Here is a 27,003-nt window from a genome sequence, read left to right as displayed (position 1 = left end):
TAGCGATTTCCTGGGAAATGTTAATCTTGAAGAGTTGCTTTGTGGGTAACCACAAACTTAAAATTTTGGGGACCAGATTTTCTAGATACAAATAGGGATTTACTGATGTAGTGACAATCATACAAATGTGACTGTGTCCCTCCCTCTCAAGTTCAATTCCCCTTTGAAGGGAGCTAATGGGCTACTTGAGTATTTTGTGTTTCTTGTCTACTGGCAAACCCAGTGTCTTCTGTGTTTTCTGGGCAGTGAAGTGAAGACCGTCCTACTTCATATGCATTGCCCCCTTGAGGACCTTTACAGGATCAAGGTTCCAATTATTCACATCTGGGAAGACCTAAAAATAAGCTGTGGGCAGTTAGGGGGCCACAGTGGATAGATTTCCAGGCTTGGAGGCAGAAAAACTCATCTTCCTTAGTTTAAATTTGGTCTGAGACATTTCCTGGCTGTCTGATCCCAGATGAGTCACTTCACCCCTATTTGCCTCAGTTTCCTCATTTGTAAAATGAGCTAGAGAAAAAAATGGCAAACTACTCAAGTTTATTTGCCAAGAAAACCCCAAATGGGGTCATGAAGAATCAAGTATGACTGAAACAACTGAATAATAACAAAAGCTTAAGATGTAGCTAATTCATGTATGTTGGAAATTTCATTTGGTGAAATATCCAGGGTGGGGGGAATAAGAAATCAGAGAGAAAATAATTAGTATTTCAGACCCACAGAATTAGATCATTTGATCCTGGGGGATTGTCAGGTTGGGGATCTCAGGTTATACTATCAAAATTATAGTGTGTGTGTGTGTGTGTGTGTGTGTGTGTGTGTGTGTGTGTGTGTTTACATATTTGTATATATGTGGGAGGAGGGAGAAGAAATTTACAAAAAAAATGTAGAAATAATCATTATCCTCACGGAATTTAAAGCTAATCTACCCATGAAACCATTAGGAAACCTCACAGACAGTAAGTACATGTGACTCCCAGGTTGGGAGGTGCTAAGCTCCCTGCCCCAGTGGAGTTCTAACTTCAGTCTGGAGGTGGTTCTGAGAGATACTGATGCCTCCAAAGCTCAGAGACACCAGGCTACTGAATCAGGAAGACCTAAGTTCTAACCCAGTCTTAAGTATTTCCTAGCCCTGGGATGCTCTGGATCTATGAGGGAATCATCTTCAAACAATGAGTCCTTGGAATGAATCACCTTTCCCCTTATTGTGGATGGCAAGGTTAGCAACATCTGAGGAACATGGGAAAAGCCAGTCAACAAAGGAGGAACACTGAATTTGGGACATGGTCAGGGCCAGGAGCACATAAGGCAGGGTGACTGGCTCCTGAAGTGGGAGATAGCACTTGACAAGTCTGTACTTTGATAATTTATTTTACTTTCTCTCAACCTTACTTACTAAGGGAGGATCACAGGATCAGAGTAGAAAGGGACCTAAGATTTCAAAATTCTCAGCTTTTAGATGGGGAAACTGAGGCCCAGAGAAATGAAGAGATCTGCCTAGGGTTGCCCATCTAGTAAGGGTCTGAGGAAGAATTTGAACGCAGGTTCCACTTACTCCAGGTCCAGTGCTCAGTACCCTGGATCCTCTCAAACTAAGAGTAACATCATTATGAAAAAGTAAACTTCTATCTTGGAGTTCACAGAGAGGAAGAGGGAATTTATCTAAAGACTAAAGGAGCTACCATCCAATAGAGATCAAATAGTAGATGGGTAGGGCACCTAGATGGCATAGTGGATAGAGTACTGGTCTTGGAATCAGGAGGATGGAAGTTTCAATTCAGCTGACACTAACTAGCTGCGTGACCTTGGGCAAGTCACTTAGCCTGACTGTCTCACATCCAGGTTCATCTCTAGTTGTCCTGATTCATATCTGGCCACTGGACCCAGATGGCTCTGGAGGAGAAAGTGAGGCTGGGGACTTAGCACAGCACCTCCCCCCCCCACTCCAATTCATGTGCTTGTCATGACATCACCTTCCTGATGTCATGGTCTTCTTTGAATAATGAAGGACAGGGGGCAGCTAAGTGGTACAGTGGCGGGGGGGGCGGCTAGGTGGTGCAATAGATAGAACACCGGCCCTGGAGTCAGGAGTACCTGAGTTCAAATCCAGCCTCAAACACTTAATAATTACCTAGCTGTGTGGCCTTGGGCAAGCCATTTAACCCTATTTGCCTTGCAAAAGCCAAAAAAAAAAGAAGAAAAAAAAAGAAAAAACAAGTAGATGGACAATGTCGAGGTGGAGTCCTGAAAGGCAGGCCTCTTCTGGTCTGGGGTCATTTCCCATTATGTTCTCCCAGCCTGCCGACCCCCTCTGCTTGTTCTGCTTTAGGGGATGGTTTGGAATCAGAGTGGTTTCGAAAGACCTAGGTTCTAATCTGAATACCTCCAGTATTTATTAACTGAAAGATGGGGCAAGACATTTGACTTCCAGAGCCTCCCGGTTTCTATGTTTATAAAGGGGGGGACAGTGAAACCCACCCTGGCTGTGGGGAGGAGAGTTCTTTGCAGGATTCAAAAATATCTGGTAAATGTAAGACACGATGATGTACACTCAACTGACCCTCCACAAACTCAGCCCTGGCTCCTCCATCCCTGACTTCTCTGAACTTCTGGGAGGAGGGGGGAGCAGTGGAAAGAGGGATGGGTAGACCAGGCTTTCCCTGCACAGGGACCAGCAGGGACCCTAGGTTGCAGATTTATTTTTCAGGCATATTATCAGGGGAAACAGTACAGACAAACTTTAATTTTGACATTTTTTATATTAAAAGAATGCTAAATGAGACAGCTAACTGGTGCAGTGGATAGAGCATTGGCCCTGGAATCAGGCAGACCTAAGTTCAAATCTGACCTCAGACACTTAATAATTACCTAGCTGTGTGACCTTGGACAAGTCACTTAACCCCACTGCCTTGCAAAAAAACAAAAAACAAAAAGAATGCTAAAAATAAATAATTTTAAAAAACCCAAAATAAACAAGAAGACTGGATGAGACAGCTCTAGATGGAGGATCTACGCCACTTCATCTTCCTGGACCTCAGTTTCCTCTTCTGTAACAAGAGGGAATTGACTTCTACGGCTTTGGGAGGGCCCTTTCAGCTCTAGATATAGGAGACTCTAGTTCTACTCCAGAATCCACTGTTCTCTTTCTTCTCTGACTTACTTTCCTATCTAGATAAATTATAGATTCTCTTAGGTCATTCCAATTGGGCATATCTTGTTTCTCCAGTTGGATTTTTGAGGCTTCTGGGGCTCCAACCATGTGGAGTCCTCTTGTGCCCCTTGCAGGACCTACGTGTGTGTATGTGTGTGTGTGTTTGTGTGTGTGTGTGTCTGTCTGTGTATCTGTGTGTGCATGTGTGTGTGCATGCACAGACTGCTCGCAAGCCTCCACCCCTGCCCCCCCCGGCCCTGTTAGCCTCACCCCACGGATGTCTTCTTCAGCTTGGCACATAGTAGGACATCTGTGAAGAGGAAGACGTGCCGAAGCTTCCTGGAACTCTCTGCCATCTCCACGAGGAAGCCATCCTTCACCAGCTGCCGGGTCTGATGGGAGACAGCACCAACCCAGTCCTGCTCAGAGGGGTGCTGTGGTGGGTCAGCTAAGTGAATGGGCTGGGGGGAAGCTCCCTCTCCATAAGGATCTAGGCATCCAAGAGGGCCAGCCCTACTCTTGGGGAAGGGCAAGACCCCCACAGGAATCTCTGGGTGTTCTCCATGTAACCAAACACATGTCCTGGGAATTTCACCTGGCCCAAGAAGTGGATCAATTCTAGATTCACTATAGGAAGGGTAGATCCTTCCTAATGGTGTGTACTCCCCACCAGCTTATATTGGACCCCAGGATCTGCCTTCAATTCATGGACCCTGTGCCCACCCCAATTCCCAGGACAACCAGCAAGAACCTAAAGTACACTTGCATTCAGACCCCAGTTCCTTTGCTCCAAGGTCTTCCAAGGGACTCGTTTATCTACATTCTGGTCCAGACCCCAATTTCCCTTCCACTCTGTCATAGAAGCAGGATGCAACCTCAGCACCAGTAGCTATCAGTTGTTTTTCTTGAGTTTCCATATCTTATCACTGTTTGACTTTTTAACACCTCTCCTCCTCTCACCTCTTCCTAAAAATACACCCCAGCACTTGAGAGCTCTCTCCTCTCTCTCTCTCTCTCTCTCTCTCTCTCTCTCTGTCTCTCTCTCACACACACACACACACACACACACACACACACACCACACACCACCACACCACAGTAAAAAGAGTACAACATCAGAAACAGAGGGCATGGGTTTGAGTTCTGCTACTTTCTTCCAGTGTCTCTGGGCAAGTCCCTTAACATCCCTGGGCTTTCAGACCTCAGCTGACAAGAAGAGAGTCCCTTCCAGTTCAAAATCTGAGACCCCTCTGCCCACCAGTTGAATATTGAATACTTCTATGGCATGGATCAAAAATCTAAAATATAGCTGAAACTTGCAAGCATCAAAAATGAACTGAGAATAATCAAAATGAATGAAAACAGATAGGCTTTGGAGCACTTCAGAGAATTCCCAGACTTCTCCTTGAGAATAATGGGAACATCCTCAGAAATCACACACAGTGCAAGGGCTCTGCTTCCTGCCTCCCTCCATCGCTCAGCTCAGCCTGTGGACTTGAGCTTTATAAATCAGATAAAGGATTATGACCTAGCCTTCACAGTTTGGTACCCTCTAGTCACTTTTATTGGACAACGAGCCATGTATTCCTGCTTCCTGTCTAAGAACTTGGGACCCCAAAAGAAAGGAAGTATTTGATGACCCTTGTCATTACCTAGTGCCTACATTTTATCTATAGGTAACCTCCAAGGCCCTTCCTACATCTATGATCAGAGATTCTTAATCTTTATGGAGGATCGTGGTTCCCCCCTTGGCACACAATCTGTGAAGTGATTTTTGCCTCCTGGACCCTTCCTCAGAATCATGTTTTTAAGTGTATAAATTATGGAGCATCCCAAAGAAAATCAATTATATTGAAATATTATTATCCAAGTACTTAAAAAGAATAAATTTATAGACCCAAGGTTGAGAACTTCTCCTCTAGAGGAGGCATCAACCACCCTAGACTTCCTGAAGCATGGGCAATGACCTGGGGACCAAAACTCAATCAGAAATGGAATCATTCATCTACTGCCATGGTCTCAAGGCAAAGAGGACAGCAGTTAGCGAGCCGGGACTGGTCTTTATTGGTAGAGGGGAATTTACTGGTGGCATGACCTTGGGTTTGTCACAATTTCCCTGAGCCTCAGTTTCCTCATCTGTTGAATGAAGCAGCTGGATTCAATGAGGTCCCTTCTAACTCTAGAACTACGATCCTAATACTTAGCCCTAAAAGTAGACACAGATCCTCCATTCTATCAGGGTTCCCAGGATACATACAGGCTTCTGGTCTTGGTTTAGAGTATATCTGGGGCAGGGCACAGCTGGGAGGCCCTGCACTCAGGAAGACCTGAGTTCAAATTTGCTCTCAGATACTAAATGCTAGTATCTCAGATACTAAATACTTACTTAGCTTTGTGACTGTGGGCAAGTCACTTGACTCCCACTGCCTCACCAAAAAAAAAAAAAATATAACAAATAGAATCAATTAAAAAAATAGATCCAGGGGAGGATAACTGAAGCCAGCTAATGCAAAGGATAAGAACAGACCCAGGTGAAGGTGGGGGCAGAGAAAGCATATTCTTCTTTGAATGCTTGCCATTTGACTAAGATGGCACTGCTTACCTCTCCCTTAGGGGTAGTGACTGCAGTCCGGCGGGGGTCAATATCCTCATTGATGCTGGAGAGGAAGTTCTGGGAGATTCGCAAGGCATCCTGAAGTAATGGGTAGTCAGGATGGTCCACGGGAGTGTGCTTGAGGAGGTCCTTTGTAGAAAATATGGAGGAGAAAGTGGGTGACTTATGGAGGCAACATCTATCACTTCTATCTCCCAGAGACTGGGGCAAGGAAAAAACCCTCTTTGCCCACCAGACTTCCCTTGGATGGCACCTTTGTGCAGGACCAGAGTCTATGAGAATTACTTTTGAAAGAATAGTTTAGAAAAGACCATCCCCCTAACCCAGCCCTAGTCCCTGTTTTGAACAGGAAATGGAAAGAAAGGGAGAGAGGGCATAGGGTGGGAAGTAAATTGCCATCCTCCTGAGCAATGGGAGCGTTTGGCCAAATATCAGGTTTAGTAGCCAAGCTATATTTAGGTCCAAGGCTGGTTGGCATGGTTACCATGGTCCAAGCAGGCGCAGTTGGAGCCAGGGGACCCTCTGCCCAGCTGCCCAGATTAGCCATTCTGGGCATGACACTATTTCTAACACTCCAACCACCCTTGGACTTGGCCACCTTCCTCTTTCAACCCCCTCCCACACCCAATTTGATACTCACATGAAGGACAAGGGTGCTCCGTGTGACACGGTCAATGGGCTTGTAAAGCAGTGCTGGGTGGGAAATTTGGGGAACAGAGGAAGGAGAGAAGAGCACAAGAACTTGGTAAGACACTGGAGACAAGTAGACTGGGGGCCCATCATAATGGCCAACAATGGCATGCTTCATGCATGGCAGGATGCCCCAATAAGGAACCAGAGTTCACCCTTGATGCTATTCCCTATCTCACACAAGCAGGATTTCTCTCCAACTCCTCTATTCACACCCCATTTTCCCCTTCAGATTCAGGGGGCAACTCATGGATGCCCCTTCCTGTTCATTGCAGCTGAGTTGGAAGAGACCTCAGAGGCCCCCCTGGCCAATCCACAATTCTATCACTCCCCAAACACTGGGGGGCTATTATTAAACAACCTATTATCATTTATTAACTGCCAGGCAGGTGCTTTCATCTGATCCACCTTGCAGGGTCCAATTGTTTCACTTCAGGAGGCACAAATGATCCCACAGATGCGCTTACTCACAGCCCCAGTCCCGAAAACCAACAAAAGAGAATGGGAGTCCTCTTCCATTATTCCTAGCTGGGGTATCCAGACCACTCAGCCCTGCTTGGAAACATCACTCTTTTCAAAATAACCTACGTGTCAGTCACTGCGTTCTGCAGGCATCTGAGTGAGAAGGAGCCAGCCTGCCTCTACTTGAGGTTAAAGGTCTCAAGCAACGGGAATCCAACCAACTTTTGGAGCAGTCTGGCCTATTGGGGGAGCTCTCATCATTACTAAGTTTTTTTTCCCATGTCAAGCCAAAATGACCTTCTACCTGTTCCTGGGAATTTCTGCCCTCTAAAGCCAGAAAATTACTCTGTCTTCAAGTGCTTGAAAACAGTTAAGCCTTCTCTCTCTCTCTCTCTCTCTCTCTCTCTCTCTCTCTCTCTCTCTCTCTCTCTCTCCCCTCTCCTCTCTTTTCTCTTTCCTTCTCTTTCTCATTCTCCCTTCTTTTCTTCTCTTCACGGTCCCCCTCTCCTCTCCCATTCTCTCTCCACTCTCTTATCTTCTCTCATTTTCTTACTCTTTTCTCTCTTCCCCTCCTCCCTTTTTCTCTCATCTTTCCTTCTCTCTCCCTCACTTCACTCTTCCCCTCTCCCTCTTCCTCTCTCCTTTCCTTCTTTTCCATTTTCCTCTCTCATTTCTTCTCTCTTCTTTTAACTCTCCCCCTCCTCTCCTTTCTTCCTTCTCTCACTCACTCTGTCCTCTCTTCTTTCTCTTCCCTTCTTTCTCTCTCCTTTCCTCTCTTTTCCTCTTTTCTTATCTCTCTCCCCCTTTCTAAACCGCCTTTTCATATATGTGTATATATACATATATGTGTACATAGGTATGCATGCATGTATGTATGTATGTATGTATGTATAACCATTTTCAGTTCCCCCAAGGGGTGCAGACCAGGTATGTTCTGCAGTTCTCTGAATACAGCCAGGTCACCAATGTCCTTCCCCAATATACCACCGAGGACAGAGCACCATGGTCTGATGAGAGGAGGAGTCCAAGGAGGCTATGAGAGTCCTGTTAGCTTTTCTGTCTCTTTTTTCCCATTTCTGATTCACATGGAGCCCACAAGGCCCTAAAAGCCCCAGCATTTCTTGCTCCCACATGGCCTCTAGTCCAGCCAGGCATCCCTCATCTTGCCTTTTATAGCTAATTTTTTGGACCCATCTGTAGAACTTTACATTTAACTCAAGTTCACAGGAGTTCACCTTGTTTGAAAAATTGTCCTCAATCCTTTCCCTTGGATTCCTCTCAAAGCCTGTTAGACTTGGCCTCACATTGTCTGGACATCGCCAGCCCTTCATACTATTTGGAGGGCACGTTGTGGCCTAGCAGGAGGAATTGCCACTTTGCCCAGACAGGCTGGCTGCCCCCACTTCTATCATCTTCCATCACTCTCTGCCTCAACAAGGTGGGAGCCCACCAAGGCCAGGAAGGACAAGCTTCCTGTCTATACTCTCATCCCCTTCTCCTTAGAGAGAGGAGTCCTTGCACTGAAAGATCCATGAAGGGAAGGGATGTGCAGGGGGAGGCCCACAGGACAGAAATACCCTTTCTGAGAAAAGCTTCTGTACTTAGACAAAGAACAGCCCTGGGGGGAAGGAAGGAGGGATGCTGGAGGCCGGCCTAGAATGTGAGAAGCCACCTGGACTGAAGACTGGGGCTGGCAGCAGCCAAACGAAGCATACCCTGTTCCTTGTCCCCACCACTCAGAACCCCCACTGCTCAGAGCCCGCTCTTTAGATTGGCTATTGGACGAGGATCACCGGGCCTCAGTGGAGACAGGTGGAGACAGCAGCTGGCAGCCGAGTCTGACAGTTTTTCCCAACTACCAATTCAAAAAAACCATTTCCTTCAAAAAGCAGTCATACCCTTCTCTCCCTCCCTGAGAGGGTCCAACCCACATTAACTGCAGATTTTGGGTCTTTCAGGGCACAGCATGGGAAAGAATAATCTTGGAGATGGGATCCATGGTTTGGTCTCCTAGACAAATGGAGGGACTCAGTGGGGGAAGGGCCAGGGGAATCTCAGGACGGCAGCCTTCAGCCTGGCCCTTTGCCAACATTCCCACCCCATAACAAATAGCCCAGGCCATTTGCTAAACAGAAGACAGCTCCCCATAGCCACAGAGCACAGCCCTTGAGGGGCAATTTGTTCCTCATAAATACAGGTGAAGTTTTTGAGCAGGGTGGGGTGAACGTCTGGAGAGCCAGTGGCAGCCTACACTTCACTCCCCTACATCCCCTACATCCCCACCATCAGCCCTTCAGATTCTTTCCTGGAAATGCCTGGACTGGGGCCTGGAAGCTGTAGCAGGATGGGATGCCCAGGCAAGATGGGGGAGAGGAAAACACAGGCATGGTGATGGGCATGGCCCCCCAGAGATGAAGGGTCATAGATATGGAACTGGAAGGGACTGTGGAAGCCATCAGCTTGACAGAGAAACAGACACTAAGGAGGTGACCACCAACTGGAGAATGGCTGAATCAAGTATAGTCTGGGAATGGAAGACTATGGAACTGTAAAATATGATGAAAGAAAGAGATGGCTTCAGGGAAACCCAGCATGAACCAAGGAAGGATGGAGGGAATAGAAGACAATTTACATGGTTGTAGAAATTAATAAATTTACCACACTGGAAAGACAAACAAAAGACCTTGAAAGACTTTAATTGATCAATGCAATGAGTGGGCTCAAGAGACTCATGATGAAATACATCACTGGCCGGCTCACCGGGACATGGTTAAATGGGACTTAGTTTTGCTTGTTTAGGCATATCTGCTACAAGGGTTTTCCTATTTATCAAAGTGAATAAATAAATGTTTGTTAATTGTTTGTTAATTTTTTTAGTTTAGTTTTTTAAAAAAAAATCACTTAGTTTAGCTTGCTCATTTTACAGATGGGGAAAACTGAGGCCCAGAGAGATTAAGGGAGTTCCCTCAAGTGGCAGAAGCAGCAGCCTTTCACTGCACCATCCCAGGAGAGAGAGGAAAAGAGAGAAAGGAAGGAACAAGGCACAGACAGAAGGAGCGGCCCTCCCATCCCAGGCCCTGGGAAAGCTGATGCAGCACCCTCAGCTCAAAGCCTTTGGGTCCCGGGGGAAGAAGTTTCTGACTAAATCTGCTGGCTCTTTTAGTTGCTAGAGAGACATCTGCATAAGTCAAGGGTCTGGTTTCAGAGGGATTATTAATACCACTACTGCTCCCCTCTAGAGACTGCTTGGTTTTAAAGACCAGTGAACCAAGACCCAAAGTCTCAGCTTCACACCTGGCGGGGTGGTCAGACCCAAACCACAGCAGCTATACCATGGGCACAAGAAGGAGCACAAGGTAGTGATGGGAGAACTGCAAGGGACAAAGACCAGCTGCCTGGTTCTGAGGTACAAGCAGAAACAGGGGTTAAGCTTCAGTGGGTATCCCCTCAGTGGTCACTCATCCATTCTCCAGATCAAATATAGATCTCTATTCTTAGATTTCAAGGCCTTCCCTTTGAGGGAATCTCATCAGCAATTCCAACCCCTCTATCTGTTCTGAGGAACTAAACTTCTTTACACATGGCTCATTCCAATTCTACTTTTCCCACTTGCAAATACATTGCCTCTCCCATGATGCCCCCATTACCTGGAATAATTTATGCACCATGCCCCCATTCCCCCATTTCCCTCTACTCTCTATTCCTTCTCATTCTGTCAGAAAGCCTTTCCAAAACTGATAAGAATAGGCCAATCAAACAGCCCAAAGGACATTCTACCTGCAAAGAGATTAAAAACCAAAAAGATAGAATGGCCTCCATTTGTCTCTGTCTGGTCTTTTTCAGCAAAGCATCAGGGGAGGAAAGGGTGGGAGTAAGGCTCTGTTATTCCATTAGGGTGCTTACAAGCAATCCATGATCTCTCCCAGGGAACCAACTTGGTAAAATCTACCAATAAGAAGCAACTGGAAATACCACTGACATCAATTCATTCATCCAACTAAATTATTTCCTTTGAGGCATCATTTCATTAAATAAGCAACCAACAAACATTTATTAAACACCTACTGAGTACATAATACTGTGACATGCTCTGGGGGAAATAGCAAAGTTAGACAACTTTATTACCTGTGCTTTTATTATCTTTCTCCTAAACCCATCCTTCCTCTGAGCTTCTACTTACTTCTGTTTAGGACACCACCATCTTTCCAAGTCATCCAGATTCACAACCTAAGAATCATTCTTACTCTTCCCCATCAGAAGACAAGTCTTATTGATTCTGCATTAATCAGCCATCAAACAATTACCAAGCACTAGCTTGTGCTGGGAATACTAGTACAAAGGATGAAAAATGCCATGTCTCTAACTGATGTGGTGGGAAGTGTCTTGGCCTTAGAATCATTGGAATGCAATGAAATCCTCCCTCTGACTCATATTGTCGCTGATAAGTCACCTAAGTTTCCCAAGATTCAGTTTCTTCCTCTGTAAAATGAGGGAGATCTCTAAGGTCCCTTCTAAGTCTAAGTCTTTGATCCAGCAGCCAAGTTCAGGTTCTCCTCACTTCCCATTTGGACTATTGCAGTAGTCTCCTGATTCTGGTCTCCTTGCTTCTGATCTATCTTCCTCACAAACTGTCAAACTGATATCCTTATATCATTCCCTGGCTCAGTAAACTCCAGGGGCTCCCAATTACCTCAAGGATCAAATACAAACTATTGCTTGGCACTGAAAGCCCTTCACCATCTAGATTCCACCTGTCATTGCAGTGTTGTGACACAGGACCCTTCGCTCGGCCCAACCGTGCTTCTTGCTGTTCCTCACATACTACAATTCATCTGCCATTTTGTCTTTGGACAATCTGTCCCCTAGGAGTGGAACACTTCCATTTCAACTCTACCTCCTAGAATCTCTAATTTCCTTCAAACCTCTGTTCAAATGCTACCTCCTGCAGGAGACTTTTCCTAATTTCCTTCCATGTCACTCCCAAGCCTTAGCTTTTTTTTTTTACATAGTTCATTTGGTTTCCTCAAATGACTATAATCTCCCCGAGGGTACAATTGCCTTCATATATATCTTTTCATCCCCAGTGCCCCATATAGTGATTGTCACATAGTGGGTGCTTAATAAAAAACTTGTTGACTGATGGCAGTTAAGTAAGGGACTAAGACCCCAGTAGGAGAGCAGTGAAGAGAAGAGTCCTCTGTGAGGTCAGAGAGAAGGAGGTCTAGACTAGGGGAATCAGGGAGGAAGACCCCCCCCATCTCTAATTCAGTCCCCAGTCTCTCTAATTTTGAAATGAAGGAGAATGCTAATAGGTTATGGGAGAAACTCTTGACTTTACTGCTTGTTCTGGTCCACCATCCTTGCCCCTTCTCAGGGAAGGCTCAGAAGTAGGAGAATAAAAGGTTGGGCTCTCTCTATCTCCAAACTCAACTACTGTAGGGGACAGGCTGGTGGCAGGTCTAGCGGGTGCCTGACTTCTGTGCTAGACAAAGTGTTCTCTTGGAGGCTCTTTTAAACAAACCAACCATATGCCAACGAAGCTTCTTGGTCTAATCCTGGTAGAAATCAGAAAAGAGATCCCAGAGGGTCCTAGATTTGGAATGATCTTAGCAGCTTCTAGTCCATCTCCCTCATTCCAGACATTGAAATCCAGGGGGTGAAGCCATCTGCCCAAGCTACCCAGCAAAGCAGCAGAGCTTGGCTCTGAAGCCTGGGCTTCTGATTCCAAATCCAGGGCCCTTTCCCCAGGAAGCAGGGTTTGCACTTGGTTCCTCTGAGTCTAGAGACAATGAATGACCACTCCTTCCCCTGGACTACTATTGAGTTCTCACGTCTTTTTTCCAGTGGAATGGTGGGGAGCAATGTAAACCTGGCTGCCCCTTAGGGCAGGAGCCCCATTAAGAGACCTACTAGCTCTGCTCAGGATGACCTGTGCTGGGGACCTGCTGTCAGGAGAGTAAACAGGATGGGGTCATGGAGATGGGCACTTGAGAGTCCCTGAAAAGGCTTCTAGGAAAAAAGACAGAAACCTAACCATTTGCTCAGTTTCTCTCTCTCCTCTTTCTCTCTTTCTCTTTCCCTCCCATTCTCTCTCTCTCTCTCTCTCTCTCTTTCTCTCTCTCTCTCTCTCTCTCTCTCTCCCTCCCTCCCTCCCTCCCCCTTCTACTCTCCTCTCCTGCCTTACTACCCAAGACAATGAATATATTCTGGGTTACCAAGGACTTGTGGGAACAAGCTATCAGAAGAGAGGTGCTAGAAAAATGGAGGGCCCGAGGGAGCTGAGCACTTGGGTGACAGCATGGTTTAGAAGAGAGAGCTGTGGATCAAGAAGATGCATGTTCAAATCCCACCCCTGTGACCCTGAGCAATTCCTTGACTGCTCTGTGTCTCAGTTTCCTAATTTGTGAAATGAGGGCTTTGGCCTCTGAAGTCCCTTCCAGCTCTTGGTCTTGGATACTGTGATTTACAAGTCCTCGACCTTCTCAGTTGCCCCCAACACACACAGATGTTGGGATAGCACAAAGAAAGGAACAAAAGTCCCCTCTGCTCTGCCCAGCACTTACCCCAGGAAGGACAGTTTAGACCATGCCCAGGACCCTCCCTGCTTCAGAGAGCATGACATGCCAGCTGTCAGAGGTAAGCATGCCAAGCCCACGCCCCCTCCCTCCCCCAGCCAAACTCCTCGCTTCTTCAGGTGAGGGTCCCTCCATTGTGCCATGACCCAGCAACCTCCCCACCCTCTCTTACTCCCTGACCGACAAGCCCTCTAGCTCCTCAGTTCCACCTGGGGGGTCCCTGGGAGCCGGGCAGGAGCCTCTGGAAGTCGCCCCATGCTCTCCCACCCACCCGTTCCTATCCACGCTCTCCCAGTGCTGTCATTCTAAGCAGAGAAGCCAGCACCATGTGGGGTCCCTGTTCACACAATACATGAGCAGCTCAGCCTTCCTCTCTTCTCCTGGGAAACAAAGAAACTCCCAACTTCCCCTTCCAGATGACTGTGGCACACCCCCCTCCCGGGCTGGGAGCTCCAGCCTTGGCACCCCCCGACTCCAACACTGGCCATCGTACTTGCCTCTCTCTGGGTCCACTGGTCACCAGGACCGGGGTCAGAATCCCACTTTTGACTTTCTGACCTTAACAGCTTCTGGAAGTTGTCCCACATCTCCCATTCACAGTCATCCCCTTCCCTCTACCCCTCAGGAGAGCGGGAGCCTGGCATCTTAGTTGCCCGAGACCTGCCGGCAGCTCTCGGCTCCCATGGCTCCCTGACTAGGGGTTGGAAACAGGTGCCGAGGGGGAGAGGCCAGCTTGCGAGCCACTCCCTGACCCCAGCTCTCCATCTCCAGAGCACTGAGGTGGCCCCATCAGAGCCCACCCTGACCAGCTAGTGGCACAAGTATTCTAAGAGAGGCAAGCCACGAGTTACCATAGGTGCAGTTACAGCACAGTCTGATGATCAAGAGAATTTCCATGACAGCCTTTTCTGCGGGATGCCCCAACAGCCATCTCTCCCTGCTCCCCGGCTTCCATCAGCAGGCGAGCCACCCAGTCACCTCGCCCGCCAGCTGGGCACGGCGGCAGCCACGGCCGCGCAGCATCCAGAACCTGGCTGCTACCGCTGCCGCCGAACAAGTGAATGAGCGCTAGGGAGGCTCGGTGGAGCCAGGGAGAAGGGGGAGGGGAGATGAAAATGAAGTGGAAGACTGGGGTGGGGAGGAGGGAGAGAGGGACATCACTGACATTCTAATGAGGAAGATCATGCTGGCTCCTTCACAGTTGGCGGGCAGCCTGGGGATACAAGAGGCTGGATTCTCACAAGTGTGAGTGCACGAGTGTGTGGATACACACCCAACACAAATACACAAAACACTCACACACACACAGATCCGCACACTCAGCAGCCCACGTGCTCTGGCCCCGGAGAGTCAGACAAAGAGAACTGAACCACTCCCCCTTCCCCTCCAAATACCTTCCATGGTGATGGACGTGTGGCTGTCCTTGGAGTCTTTGGGGGCTTTGACTTTGAGTTCCTGTCAATGGAAAGAGAATACCGGCTGACAATGGTCCCCTCCCACCTACTGCTGCCCACCTTCCCGGGGCCCACAGACCCCGCTTCCCTTGGAGCAAGTAACCTCCACACACTCCCACTGTCATCAACCCTGGGAAATTTTTTTAATGGCTACGAAGAACAATTTTTTTATTTGTTGCTTTTTCCCCTTCTTTTAAAGCCTCTATTAAATTGCTGGGACTTGGTACAGAGAAAGAGTCAAATCCCACTACCTATGTGACCTTGGGCAAAGTCGCTTCTCCCTGAATCTCAGTTTCTTCATCTGTAAAAAAGAAGAGGCCAAACCAGGCAGCTTTGGAGGTGCCTTTGAGTTCTCAATAAGGTTCTTCCTCTGTAAGAAGAGGTGGGGGGCAGGGGTCTGGACTCGGTGGCTTCCAAAGTCCTTCCTAGTGCATGATCCTGAAAACTTTCTCTCTTGAGGACTCAATTGCCTCATCTGTGTAATGGACCAGCCCAGGCTTCTGAAATTCCTCCTCTAAATATGGACTGGAGGACAGAGGTATGTGAGTCTAGCCTTAGATCCTAAAAAGCAGAAGCTTGAAATGGTCCTGAAACAAACTGGAAATTTGGGGGTCTGGAAGAGACCTCAGAGATCATCTAGTTCAATCCTCTTATTTTACAGATAAACTGAGGAATGAAATGGGCAGGTTCAGAGAATCTAGAGCTGGAAGGTGCCTCAGAGACAATCAGGTTCAGTGCCCTTACTTTATTAGTTTTGGGGAGGTTGGCAATCGGGGTAAAGTAACTTGCTCAGGATCACACAGCCAGATTTGAACTTCTCCTGACTGTAGGGACAGTGCTCTATCCACTGAACCACATCACTACCACTTTCGTCCTTACTTTACAGAACGGAAAATTAAGGGAAGAAGAAGAAGACGAGAAATGACTTGTCCAAGGTAACATCAGAGGTAGAGTATGAATCCTGGAAGGTCTTGACTCCAGAGTCATACTCTTCCCTGCTGCCTCCCTGAGTTAAATGGAAAGTATGCCTAGGGAAGGTCAATCAGAAAACTGGTCAGGGCTACCCACTATGGTGCAGGGAGGCAGAGTTTTATATTGATAGAAGAAATCACAGATCCTTAAGGTACTGAGGAATTCTTTTGGAAACATGAGGGGATGCCAGAGGGACAAGAGAAAACCATGGTCGGAACATGGGATGTGCCATTTTCTGGTTTGTTTTTTGTTTTTGCAAGGTACTTGTCCAAGTAAGCATCAAATGTCTAAGGCAGGATTTGAACTCAGGCCCTCCTGATTCTATCCACTGTGCCACCTAGCTGCTTAGGGATGTTTCTTTTAAAAAATACTTTTCCTCTTTATTCCCAGAATCCAAAACAATGAAAAACTGATACTGGCAACACAGGTGGAGAATTGAGAAAAGCGCTGACCTGGGAGATGAGGCAAGTCTGTCACTGATTCATGATGGAAACTAACCCTAACCACCTCCCTCCTACCCCGGCTTTTTGGAAGGCCCTTCCTGGACAGAGACTCCAAGGAGAGGCAGGAATACATTCACCTCTTCCATTCCTACAACTCTGAACCCAAAGAATACTCTTACAACAATCTTCTTTTGTTTGAGTGAAATGCCTGCTTCTCCTTCTCTCCTCCCAGGGATCAAGGAAAAAAAGTCATTGCTTTAGAACTGGAAAGGATCACAGAGGCCATCTTTATCCAGCCTCTCTTTTTACAAAAGAGGAAACTGAGGTACAGAGAGGTCAAGGTCTCCCTCAAAATCACATACAGGTCGAAGGAGCCTGGATTCAGAGTTGAAAAGATCTAAATCTAATCCAAACTCTTTATTATACTGAGGAAGAAACTGCTCCAAGAAGGTTAAGGGGTCCTTTATCCAAGTTCAGTCCCTGAAGTAAGGAAGAGTGGGGTTCCATGGCACCCAGATACATGATGTCTCTATACATGATTTGGGAGGTACTTTGCTATAGAGGATGATGGAGCAGAATTTGGAGACCTGAGTTCAAATATAGCCTCTGCCTTGTTCTTACTGGGTGAGCAGAGGCAAGTGACCCTAAGAGGAAGTAAGCTTTTGCCTGCTTCCAGTGCTAAATCCTTTATTTATTTATTTTTCTTGCAAGGTAATGTGGTTAAGTGGCTTACCCAAGGCCACACTGCTAGGCAATTATTAAGTGTCTGATACTCCTGACTCCAGGGCCAATGCTCTATCCACTGCACCACCTAGCTGCTCCTAAATCTTTGATTTCTCTTATCCTATACATCACTCAATATCTTAGTGTAAAATGAGGAATACTTTTATTGCTTAGCTCATAGAGTTTGTCGGAGGAAAGAACTTTATAAACTTTGGGACCAAAGATTTAGAGTTGATATGAGGGAACTTCTAAGTCATCTACAGCAACACTTTTATTTTTACAGAATAGGAAGCCCAAGGGCCCACAGAGTCACAATTCAAACTTGGGTCCTATTGGGCCAAACTTGGGCCAAGTTGAGTCATCTTTCCACCACATTTAAAGTGTTGTAGAAACATGTTTACTGATTGTCTGGTTGATTGCTAATGGTGTATAACTGGGCAACTGGCTGACCTGAGCTATTACAGGAGAAACCTGCTGCTAACTGTCCCTAAAAAGAAGGGTATGAACATTTCTGGCCCAAATCGCTATTACCAAAAACATGACCAGTGGCAGGGAGACTAAGAGTAGGGGTGGGAGGCCATGACCAACTCTCACCTTGTAAATGCTATGTAAGCTGAACCATTGGTGCTACATGCTGAGGGGATCGCCTATCTGATCTAAATCCCCTTCGTCAGCCTTTGTGGCTGTCATGGAGTACTGCTCACTCTCTGCACATCCTGCCCCAGCTCATGCTCCCGAGGATAACGGGACTGAAAAGTACAGTCCTGTCTGAAATTAGAGCTGAAAGGTGATCCTTGGGTAGAAAGTAGATGAAAGCCTAAAATCTGGGCTGCAGGGGAAGGAGACAGGTGGAGAGGGGAAGGACAAAGGGTCAGGACATCAAGGTGCTACCTGCTTTCATCAGCATCCTACCAGAGGTTGGAAAGCACTGGAAAAGGTCCCGAGGGATAGAGCTATCCTAAAGGGTGCAATAAAGGATCAAGGAGGGGCAGGCCAGCTTCTGACAATGCCCCCTGAAGGAGGGGAGGGAAAAGTTGGGGAAATGATCAGGATTGGAGGAATCCTGTTTCCTCTTCTAGCTCCAAGCTGTTTCTAGAGAGAAAAACCTTGGAGAAATAGTCTAGAAATGGTGCTTCTCTAGAAAAGCAGGAGGTAGAACTGTTCCCTAGGGCTAGGGCCCAGTTCTGTTCTCTCAGAATCCCTGGGGAATTATCATTCCCAGCAGCCTCAGCCTGGAAGTATGAAATCACTCTGACAACCCAGGAGAAGAGCCTAATTACAGTAATTAAGTGGCAGAGTAGAGCAGAAAGCACCAATGAGTCAGGGAGAGGGGACTGTCACCACATGGCTGCACCTGGCAGGCAGCCCGCAGGCCTGAGCTCTGGCCTTGGGAATGTGTGGGTGGGCAGGGCTGAATCTGAGGTCCAGACTCCCCAAGAAAGGAAGACTGGGGCTCCAAAACACAGGACCAAAGTTACTGAGATGAAAAGGATCTCAGAGGCCCAGAGGCCATCCAAGTTCCATCTCCTCCCTTTAGAGAGGAAACACAAAGGCTAGGAGCCAGGGTGAGTGGACTAAGTGGTTTGCTCCAGTGCCAAGACTCTTTACATTATAACAGCTCTTGTGGATCCCATTCTCTGCTCCAAAGAGGCCAAGAAGGGCCCCTGGGCATATGTGGGGGAGACCAGAGAGTTGCTCCATTGAGCGAGGAAAACTACAGAGCATGGAATCATGGACTATGAGCTGGATGGGACCTTGGAGCTCATTAAGGTCAATCCCAACCTAAGGGGGTTGGGGCTCCTGAGGTTAAGTGACTTGCCCAGGGTTCCACATCTGTTTCAGAAGCAGAGGTGGGATTTGAGCCTTGGCTCTCCTGCCCCAAAGTCCAAGGCATCATTGTTGCCTTTAGAATCAAGAACTTGGGGCAGGGGATGGGGAGTGTGTGTGGGAATTCTCATGGACAGACAGATCCCTATCTGCCTTGTGAACTTGGGAAAATTATTCGATCTCACTGAACCCTAGTTTCTTTCCCTATAAAAAATTGAGCAAAGATCCCATAAACTGTAAAGAAAGCTCCAACAAAATATAAACTACTCCCTGGGAGAACAAGCACTTATCTCACCAACTTTTCTTAAACAAAGGCAAAGACATGAAAAATGAAGGGACAAATTCTGATTTTCCAAGTAATAAAATCATCCTGCAGGCTCAAGACCAGCCCACATGATCTTGAGGCCATTAACCCCAAGCTTAGAACTGATGGGCTATAAACGTGAAATGTTAACAGATCAGGGAGGCTCCCTAAAGATCTCTTACAACCCAACATAGGCTGGGTTATTGAAGGTGATGATATAGTGGATAAAGTACCCTAGAGTCAGATTTCAGGTTTAGATATTATCTCAGATACTTATTACTAGTGGGACTCCAGGCAAGTCACATCAGTTCCCTGAGCTTTAGTTTCCTCATCTATGATAGAAGGAGATTGGATGAGATATTTTCTAAGGTCTCTTCTACAGTAATGACCCCTATCATCCTTCCCCCAAAAGGCTTCACTCTGAACCTCAGCCACCTCTCTCCCTTTCCCAACTGGGCCTTGCCATCTTCCCTGCCACCCACCCCTCCATGAATGACAGTGGGAACTCCTTGAGATCAGGGACTGTTTGGATTTTCTATTTCTATTCTTAATACTGTTCTTGGATCATCGATGCTGTCTCCTTCCATCCTATGCCCCTCTTTTGATCTAGACCTGTGGCCACAGCATAGTACAGAGGAAGAAGAAACCTGAGTTTGAATCCCTGGCTCTTTCATATTTTACCTATGTGACCTTGAACAAACCACTACCCAGGTGAATTCAGATTTCATGTCCAGATCTTGAGAGTGGTCATTCCCCAACTCATCCAGATTCCCCAGCAGGATTCCAGACTCAAGGAGTCTTTTCCTCTCCACTATAAAGAAGATTTCACAGAATTCTAGAAGTCCAGAGCTGGGAAGGACCTGTTTATCTAATCCTGGGATTATATGCCTAGAACTGGAAGGGTCATCTAGTCAAACTCACCATCTTACAGATGGAAGAATCTGGGGCTCAGAAAGATTATACAATATGTGCAAGGTCAAAAAGCAAACAAGTATCTGAGGCAAGATTTGAACCTAGGTTTTCCCAGTCATGACTCTAGCAATTACACCATGCCAACTCTCATAATTCCCAGAGCCAAGGAGCTCTGTCTTCTGCCACTTTGAAAGAGATTTTACAGAGTCCTAGAATGAACCTGAAAGGTTATTTAGTCATAGGAACAAGATATAGCACAAGAAAAGGCCATCTAATCCATCCCCAACATTGTTCAAAGAAGGGAACTGGGGCTTCAGAGATGGAGAGTGACTTGCCCAAGGTCACACTATGAGTCAGTGGCATGTGCTTTCTAATTTTCTTTGCTCTTCCTGCTCCTTAATCTCAACCAAAAAAAAAAGTAAATTGTGGGAACTGGGGGGGGGGCAGGAAATCAAGAAAACCAACAATCCCAAATTGAGAAGCAAGCAAAAGAACATGCCAGGTGTAGGAGAGGGATTGGTTGTTTAAACATCAGTCAATCTGAGAAGCTGCTCCTCTGTCTGGTAATCAGAGAGGAAATAGCCCAATCTGGGTTGGCTCTCTGGGCAGCAACCAAAATATATTTTCAATCTTTGCCAAAGGGTGTCCCCTAAGCAGAAGAGAAGCTGCTCACCTCGGAGATCTTCTGGAACTGGTTGTTGGACTGGCTGCATTTCTCGGCCGTCTCCAAAGCGATTTTATAGTTATCCACAAAGGCTTTGTACACCCCGAGCTGGCTGGCCTGAAGAAAGGAGATAGATATGGAGGGGGGAAGGGGGATGGAAAGAATGAATGAATGAATGATTAATCAGAACACCTGGAGAGCTGGGAATAGCCAAGATACTCCCGAGCAGATCTGAGGCTTTGGAGGTAGGGGTGACTGGAGCAGAGAAGGGATGGAGGCTCCACAATATCCCTTTGGATGAGATGCAGCAGTTTCCATGGAAACCAGATTACTCCCCCCCCCAAGGGTTAACAAGGGGGCACTGAGGGCAGGGCAGTGCCATCTCAAGCATGCTGAGAAGTTAAGGCAACAATGTAGCATCTGCTCCCTGCCCCCCTTTTAAAAGCATTATCAAAGATCTTGTTGGTTTTGAAATCCCTCTGTGTTTCCCAATGCTTTTCAGGGCTTAGAATTATCCCTGAAAGAAAGTGAGGTGGGGAAGGGGCACATGTGTATATGTGCACGTTTTTATAGGTGTGCATGCATGTCCAAGTGTGTGTACTGTGTAGATGCATGTATGTATGTATTGGGAATGTGTGCATGCATGTCCAAGTATGTGTGTGCATGCCCAGTCAATGTAGGACCCTCCAGCCCCCTTTGGTGCTATGGCCCAGGTAGCTAACTGTGCCAGGTTCTAGCTGGGTGCTCCAGCCCTCCACTCTTTCCTGAGAGTCCCCTGGGCCACTCCCTCCACAGAGACATAGGAACACAGCAGATAGCATATCAGCCATCAAAGCCCTATGAACAAATGGCTGGAGCCCCGAGGTTGGAGAGGATGGATGGGCCTGCAGAAAGCATAGAAGGACAGGGCCACAGGATTCCTTGCTTCCCCATCTGAATGAAGTTCCCCTAAATGTGCCTAATGTTACAAGGGTTTTTCCCTCCCAGTCCCTTTGAAAAGAAAATCATTTTTTTAATTGGGGAGAAATTTTTAAAAAAATATTGAGCAGAACATAAATTCCTTGAAAGAAGACAGTTTCCCTTTGTATCCCCAGACACATAATAGGTGTAGATACAGAGACTGTATTCTGTAGATACAGAGACTTCCTTTTTGATAGGGAAATCCCAGATGAAGTAGGTCACTTCACTGATGCAGGTTGGCATCCCTAGTTGAAGAGAACCGTCTAGGTCCCTGAGAGGTTCAGTCACCTGCTCTATATATGTGAGAGGTTGGAGTGGACCCCAAGGGCTTCCTTTCCTAGTCCTGAGGCTGGCTCTCCTCCAATGACTGCCCAACGCTTTTCCCAATAAGTAATCACTAAGTAACAGGGCTTCTCTATCTCATGCCTCCTGTGGGACCCAAGGCAGAATGGAGACACTAGTGTAGAGAAAGGATAAAGGAGTAAGGACCACAGGTTTAGAGTGGGAAGGACCTCAGAAATCACAGAGTCCAGAGATTTGGCCAGGATCCCACAGGTGATAAATGGTTTGAACCAAGGTCTTCTACCAGCTCCAGCTCCTAGGCATCCTAAAGTCTGCTGCTCATGGTCACCCCCCATTAGACTGTAAGCTCCTTGAGGGCAAGGGCTGTTTTTGCTATTTCATTGCATCCTTGGTGTTTAACACAGCACCTAGCACTTACTTAGAATAATAATAATAATGATAATGATAATAAATGTTTACAGATTGAATGATTGCAGACATTAGGATCTAGAAATGAAGACTGGAGATGGGAGGGAAAGGAGAAATCTGGAGTCAATTAGAGGGAAGGGTTCAGGAGCTCCGGCCTAAGAGGTTCAAAGCTAGGACAAGCAAGAAGTGGGGAGGCTGAGATGGGGGGTTGGCGCTCTGGCTTCCTTTTGTGCAAGAGGAACTAGGCCAGTGGGCAGAGATTTGGAACACGAGTCACTCAAAGCTAGTACTTCCATTATTTCCAAGAGTGATGGAAGCCAGTGATTAATGGATGTTGGAGGCAAGAACACAGCCAGGAAGCATTCCAAATACTCAGGTTCCCCTCCCGCTCCCTCCCCTCAATGCTTCTGCTAAGGCAGGCATTTGTAGCCTTATATCATGGAACCCACTGGCAGTGTGGGGAAGCCTATGAACCCTTTCTAAGAATGTGTTTAGCTTTTTTCTTGTTATTCCTTTTGGGGTTTTCTTGACCAAGCTTATGTTACTAAGCTTATTCTAGCTTATATTACTAATGAGGAAACTGAGGCAAATAGTTTCAGTGATGTGCCCAAGGTCACACAGCTAGTAAATGTTTGAGGTTGGATTGGAACTCAGATCTTACTCACTCTGGAGCAATCTGTTTACTGAGTCATCTAGCAGCCCCAGAATAATGCTTTTTAAATGCATAAAATACAACACAGAAAATTACAGAAGAAACCAACATACTGCCTCTCAACCTAGGTTACTGCTTCGGTCTCCTTGCCTCAAATCTCTTCCTGCTCCCTTTGCAACTAAATCACTGCCTCTCCAAATACCTCTCATACCTAAGACTTTAGGATTTTAAAGTTCAGGCCACATCACATCATTCTCTTACTCAATGTATTTGATAATTCCCTAAAAAAATATATAGATTTGCTTCTTCAAGCCTTTCCAGGCTCCCTGGACATCACAGCTTCTCCTGCCCCCAAAACCCATCCATCTGGGTTTCTTTCTGTTCCTCACAAGCAATGACCCAGCTCTTGTCTCTGAGCCTTGGCACTGGTCCTCTCCATTCCTGAAATGCACTCCATCCTCACTTTGGCCTCAGAACCCCTTTTCCCTTCAGGATTCAGCTGCAACATTCTAAAAAATGGATGCTAAAAAGAAATAAATAATAAACTGGTGGGGGGCGAGGGGGGAGAGAGACACACAGCTGAGGCACCATCTTTGACAGAAAGCCTTTTGTCATCTCCCCAACTGCTAGCACGCTTCCACCCAAGCTCCCTTTTATATTTATTCTCTTTATATTTATGCTGTATATACTAAGATTTGTGCTTATTATCTCCTCAATAGAAGGCATTCTCCTTGTGAATGGGGATTTTTTTTTATTTTTGTATTTGCATTCCCAATATATAGCATTTAGCTACCTGGCCCATGTTGCTGTTGTTCAGTCGTGTTTGATTCTTCGTGACCCCATTTGAGGTTTTCTTGGCAGAGATGCTGGAGTGGTTTGCCACTTCCTGAAGTGTTTGCCACTTCTTCAGCTCATTTGACAGATGGGGAAACTGAAGCAAACAAGGTGAAGTGACTTGCCCAAGATCACACAGCTAATACGTGTCTGAGGCTGGATATGAACTCAGGATTAATAAGCACCTAGCTGGTCCATAGTAGGTGCCTAATAAATGTCCATTCCTTTTATGATTGCCTTACTTATAAAGCACATTAAGTTTACAGAGGTCTTTCCTAGACTTAATAGTACAAGTGATAATAGCACAGAGGCTCTGAGAATGGAAGTGATCTTGCCCATAGCCATAGGGAGGCAGCTGGGCACCACAGAAAGATGATACAGGATCTGGGTTCAAATCCCAGCCCTAACCCATTCTGCCTTTGGGTGTTTTACTTTTAGTTTTCTCATTTGGAAAATGCTTCCTTATAAGCCCAGTACCTGTTCCAGAAAAGGTGCTGAGTTAGTTATTGTTTTGTTTTGTTTTTTTAGGTTTTTGCAAGGCAAACGGGGTTAAGTGGCTTGCCCAAGGCCACACAGCTAGGTCATTATTAAGTGTCTGAGACCGGATTTGAACCCAGGTACTCCTGACTCCAGGGCCAGTGCTTTATCCACTGCGCCACCTAGCTGCCCCTGAGTTAGTGTTCGGGTTTATTGACAGAAGTAGAGTCAAGAGGAGGGCCCTAAGCTAAGAAGTCTCTTGGGGCAGCCCTGCACAGACAGACAAATGGACAGACATCCTGATCTTCATCTCCTTGGACAAGGCCGGGGCAATTCTCTCCTGAATTCTGATCCCTTCAAAGGGAAATGAATTGAGTGGTGTCAGAGTCTGGGGAGGGTCATGGGACCTGGACCAGTCCCTGCCCCTGCCTTTGTCTTGGTTACCCCAACTCTAAAGCAGGGGTCACAGTAGGCGGCAGAGGCAGGATTTTGTCAGACTCCACCACTTCCCCTGAGAGTGCCCCCCTCACAGGGGTGCTGCTAAGGAAACATGAATACATTATAAAGCACAAGGTAAAGGATTCTCTGGTTCTTCTCTCAAGGTGTCTTCTGCCAGCGATTAGATAATGGTTTGTTAACTAATAACCATTACATTTAAAAAATCCAATACAAAATATAGTGGAAGGCTGAATTTGGAGTCTGAGGGTTCAATCCTGCCACTTATCTGGCCTTGGATCAATTGCTTAACTTCTATGGATTTTAATCTTCCTAATTTTAAAATGAGGGGTTTGGAATAGATGACCTATAAAGTAGTGTGGTATATGGATTCTAGGGCAACTAGGTGGTTCAGTCGATAGGCCTGGAATCAATTCCTGAGTTCAAATTTAGCCTCAGACACTTACTAACTCTGACTCTGGGCAAATCACTTCACCCTGTTTACCTCAGTTTCCTTATCTTTAAAATGAGCTGGAGAAAGAAATGGCAAACTACTCTAGTGTCTTCTCCAAGAAAAGTCCAAATGGGATCATGTCAGACATGATTGAAAAAGACTGAACAACAATCAACACCACTTATTATGGAATCAGAATGCCTTGGTTTCAAATCCTATCTCTGATATATACTACTTAAGAGACCCCGGGCAAACTTCTTCAGCTCCAGGGCTTCAATGTCTTCATCTGCAAAATAGGAAGGTGGGAAGAGATAGTTTCTGAGCTTCTTCTAAATTTAGATCTATGATCCCCCTTCATTGCTTACTATGCTCACTCAGTCACTTAATCTCCCTAATGCCACAGTTTCCTCATCTGTAAAATGACAGAACTGGAGCATCTGACTAGATCCCTTCCAGCTTTAAATCTATGAGACCATAACAAATAAGCGACCATAAGTCTTGGGTAGAAGGGGGTATGAGGGGATTTCTCTTTCCAAAGTCTTTTCCAGGGATATCCTTCAATCCCTAAGAACCACATACCCCCAGAGCTGCCTGGCCCTCCAAGCTGGGTACCAGCCAGAGTCATTAGGCATTCTGAGGGTGGTGGTTGCTTGGAAACAGCAGCTTAGCACTGGCTGATCTAATAAATAGCAGAGATGTTAATTCCCCTTTTCCGGGTAATGAATAATCAAATCTCTAATGCCTCCCTAAAAAGACAGACTCCTTCCGCTTCTGGGACAGAGATGGTCCCGGAACTCTTTCTAGTCCTCTAAAGGGCAGGTCCCAAGCAGAAAAGGACTAACACAGAGCCCCAATAATCAAGTCACTGCAGCTGCCTGAATGTGACCCTAGCCTCTGCAGATGAACACAGGAGGTTTCTATGTGCCCTAGGAGAAGAATTCAACTTGGGCAAGCTTCCTTTATCTGCCTAAGTGGAATTTTTCTTCTCCCTCCAGAAGGGAAAGTTAGACACGCAATCCAGTTCAATTAACCCAGACTCATTTAGACCATCCCCCGAATGATTGATGCCTTTCTCTGAAGATGAGACCACAAACTGACTGCTGGAAAGGACCCCAGAAGCCACTTTATCCAAACCCTTCTTTAAGCAGAAGAAGAAATTAAAAATTAAGGCTCAGAGAGCCACATGACTGGTCCATGATCACTCAGGTAGGATCACAGAGACAGGACCTGGATCTTTCCAGCTTCCAAGTTCAATACTTTCTTTTTCCAGAAAGGACAATTCATCTTGCTTAGAGTCATGAAACTTTGCAATTGAAAAGGAGTTCCTATATATTTTGGCAGGTGGCTGGGGGCATAGTGGATAGAGCCCTGACTCTGGGGTCTTCCTGAATCCACCTCAGATACTTACTTGAGACCCTGGGCACGTCACCTCACTCTGCTTACCTCAGTTTCCTTATTTGTAAAATGAGTGAGGAAATGGCAAACCAATATGGTTACCAAAAAAACCCCAGATGGGGACATGAAGAGACTGAACAACTACACATATTCTATATTAAGTTTTTAAAGTATGTGTAGTTCCGGGGGCGGCTAGGTGGCACAAGTAGACAGAGCACCGGCCCTGGAGTCAGGAGTACCTGAGTTCAAATCTGGTCTCAGACATTTAATAATTACCTAGCTGTGTGGTCTTGGGCA

General features: G+C 46.4%; 1 protein-coding gene across 4 annotated transcripts in view; it reads right to left on the bottom strand.

Annotated features, from left to right (window-relative positions):
* The window catches only part of ABR (ABR activator of RhoGEF and GTPase), a 291,714-nt gene that overhangs the window by 77,517 nt on the left and 187,194 nt on the right, over positions 1-27,003 (bottom strand). For all 4 annotated transcript variants that reach the window (XM_074189144.1, XM_074189147.1, XM_074189145.1 and 1 more), the window contains 5 exons: positions 20,798-20,905; positions 14,884-14,944; positions 6,403-6,455; positions 5,751-5,891; positions 3,419-3,540 (listed from right to left, as the gene is read on the bottom strand). In XM_074189144.1, coding sequence (XP_074045245.1) covers positions 3,419-3,540; positions 5,751-5,891; positions 6,403-6,455; positions 14,884-14,944; positions 20,798-20,905 — 485 coding nt within the window. The remainder of the gene's footprint in view (positions 1-3,418; positions 3,541-5,750; positions 5,892-6,402; positions 6,456-14,883; positions 14,945-20,797; positions 20,906-27,003) is intronic.

This window comes from Macrotis lagotis, chromosome 5, assembly GCF_037893015.1.
Source record: "Macrotis lagotis isolate mMagLag1 chromosome 5, bilby.v1.9.chrom.fasta, whole genome shotgun sequence".
Taxonomy (NCBI): domain Eukaryota; kingdom Metazoa; phylum Chordata; class Mammalia; order Peramelemorphia; family Peramelidae; genus Macrotis; species Macrotis lagotis.
Note: the sequence above shows the minus strand (reverse complement) of the source record. Positions and strands in the feature narration are given on the sequence as shown.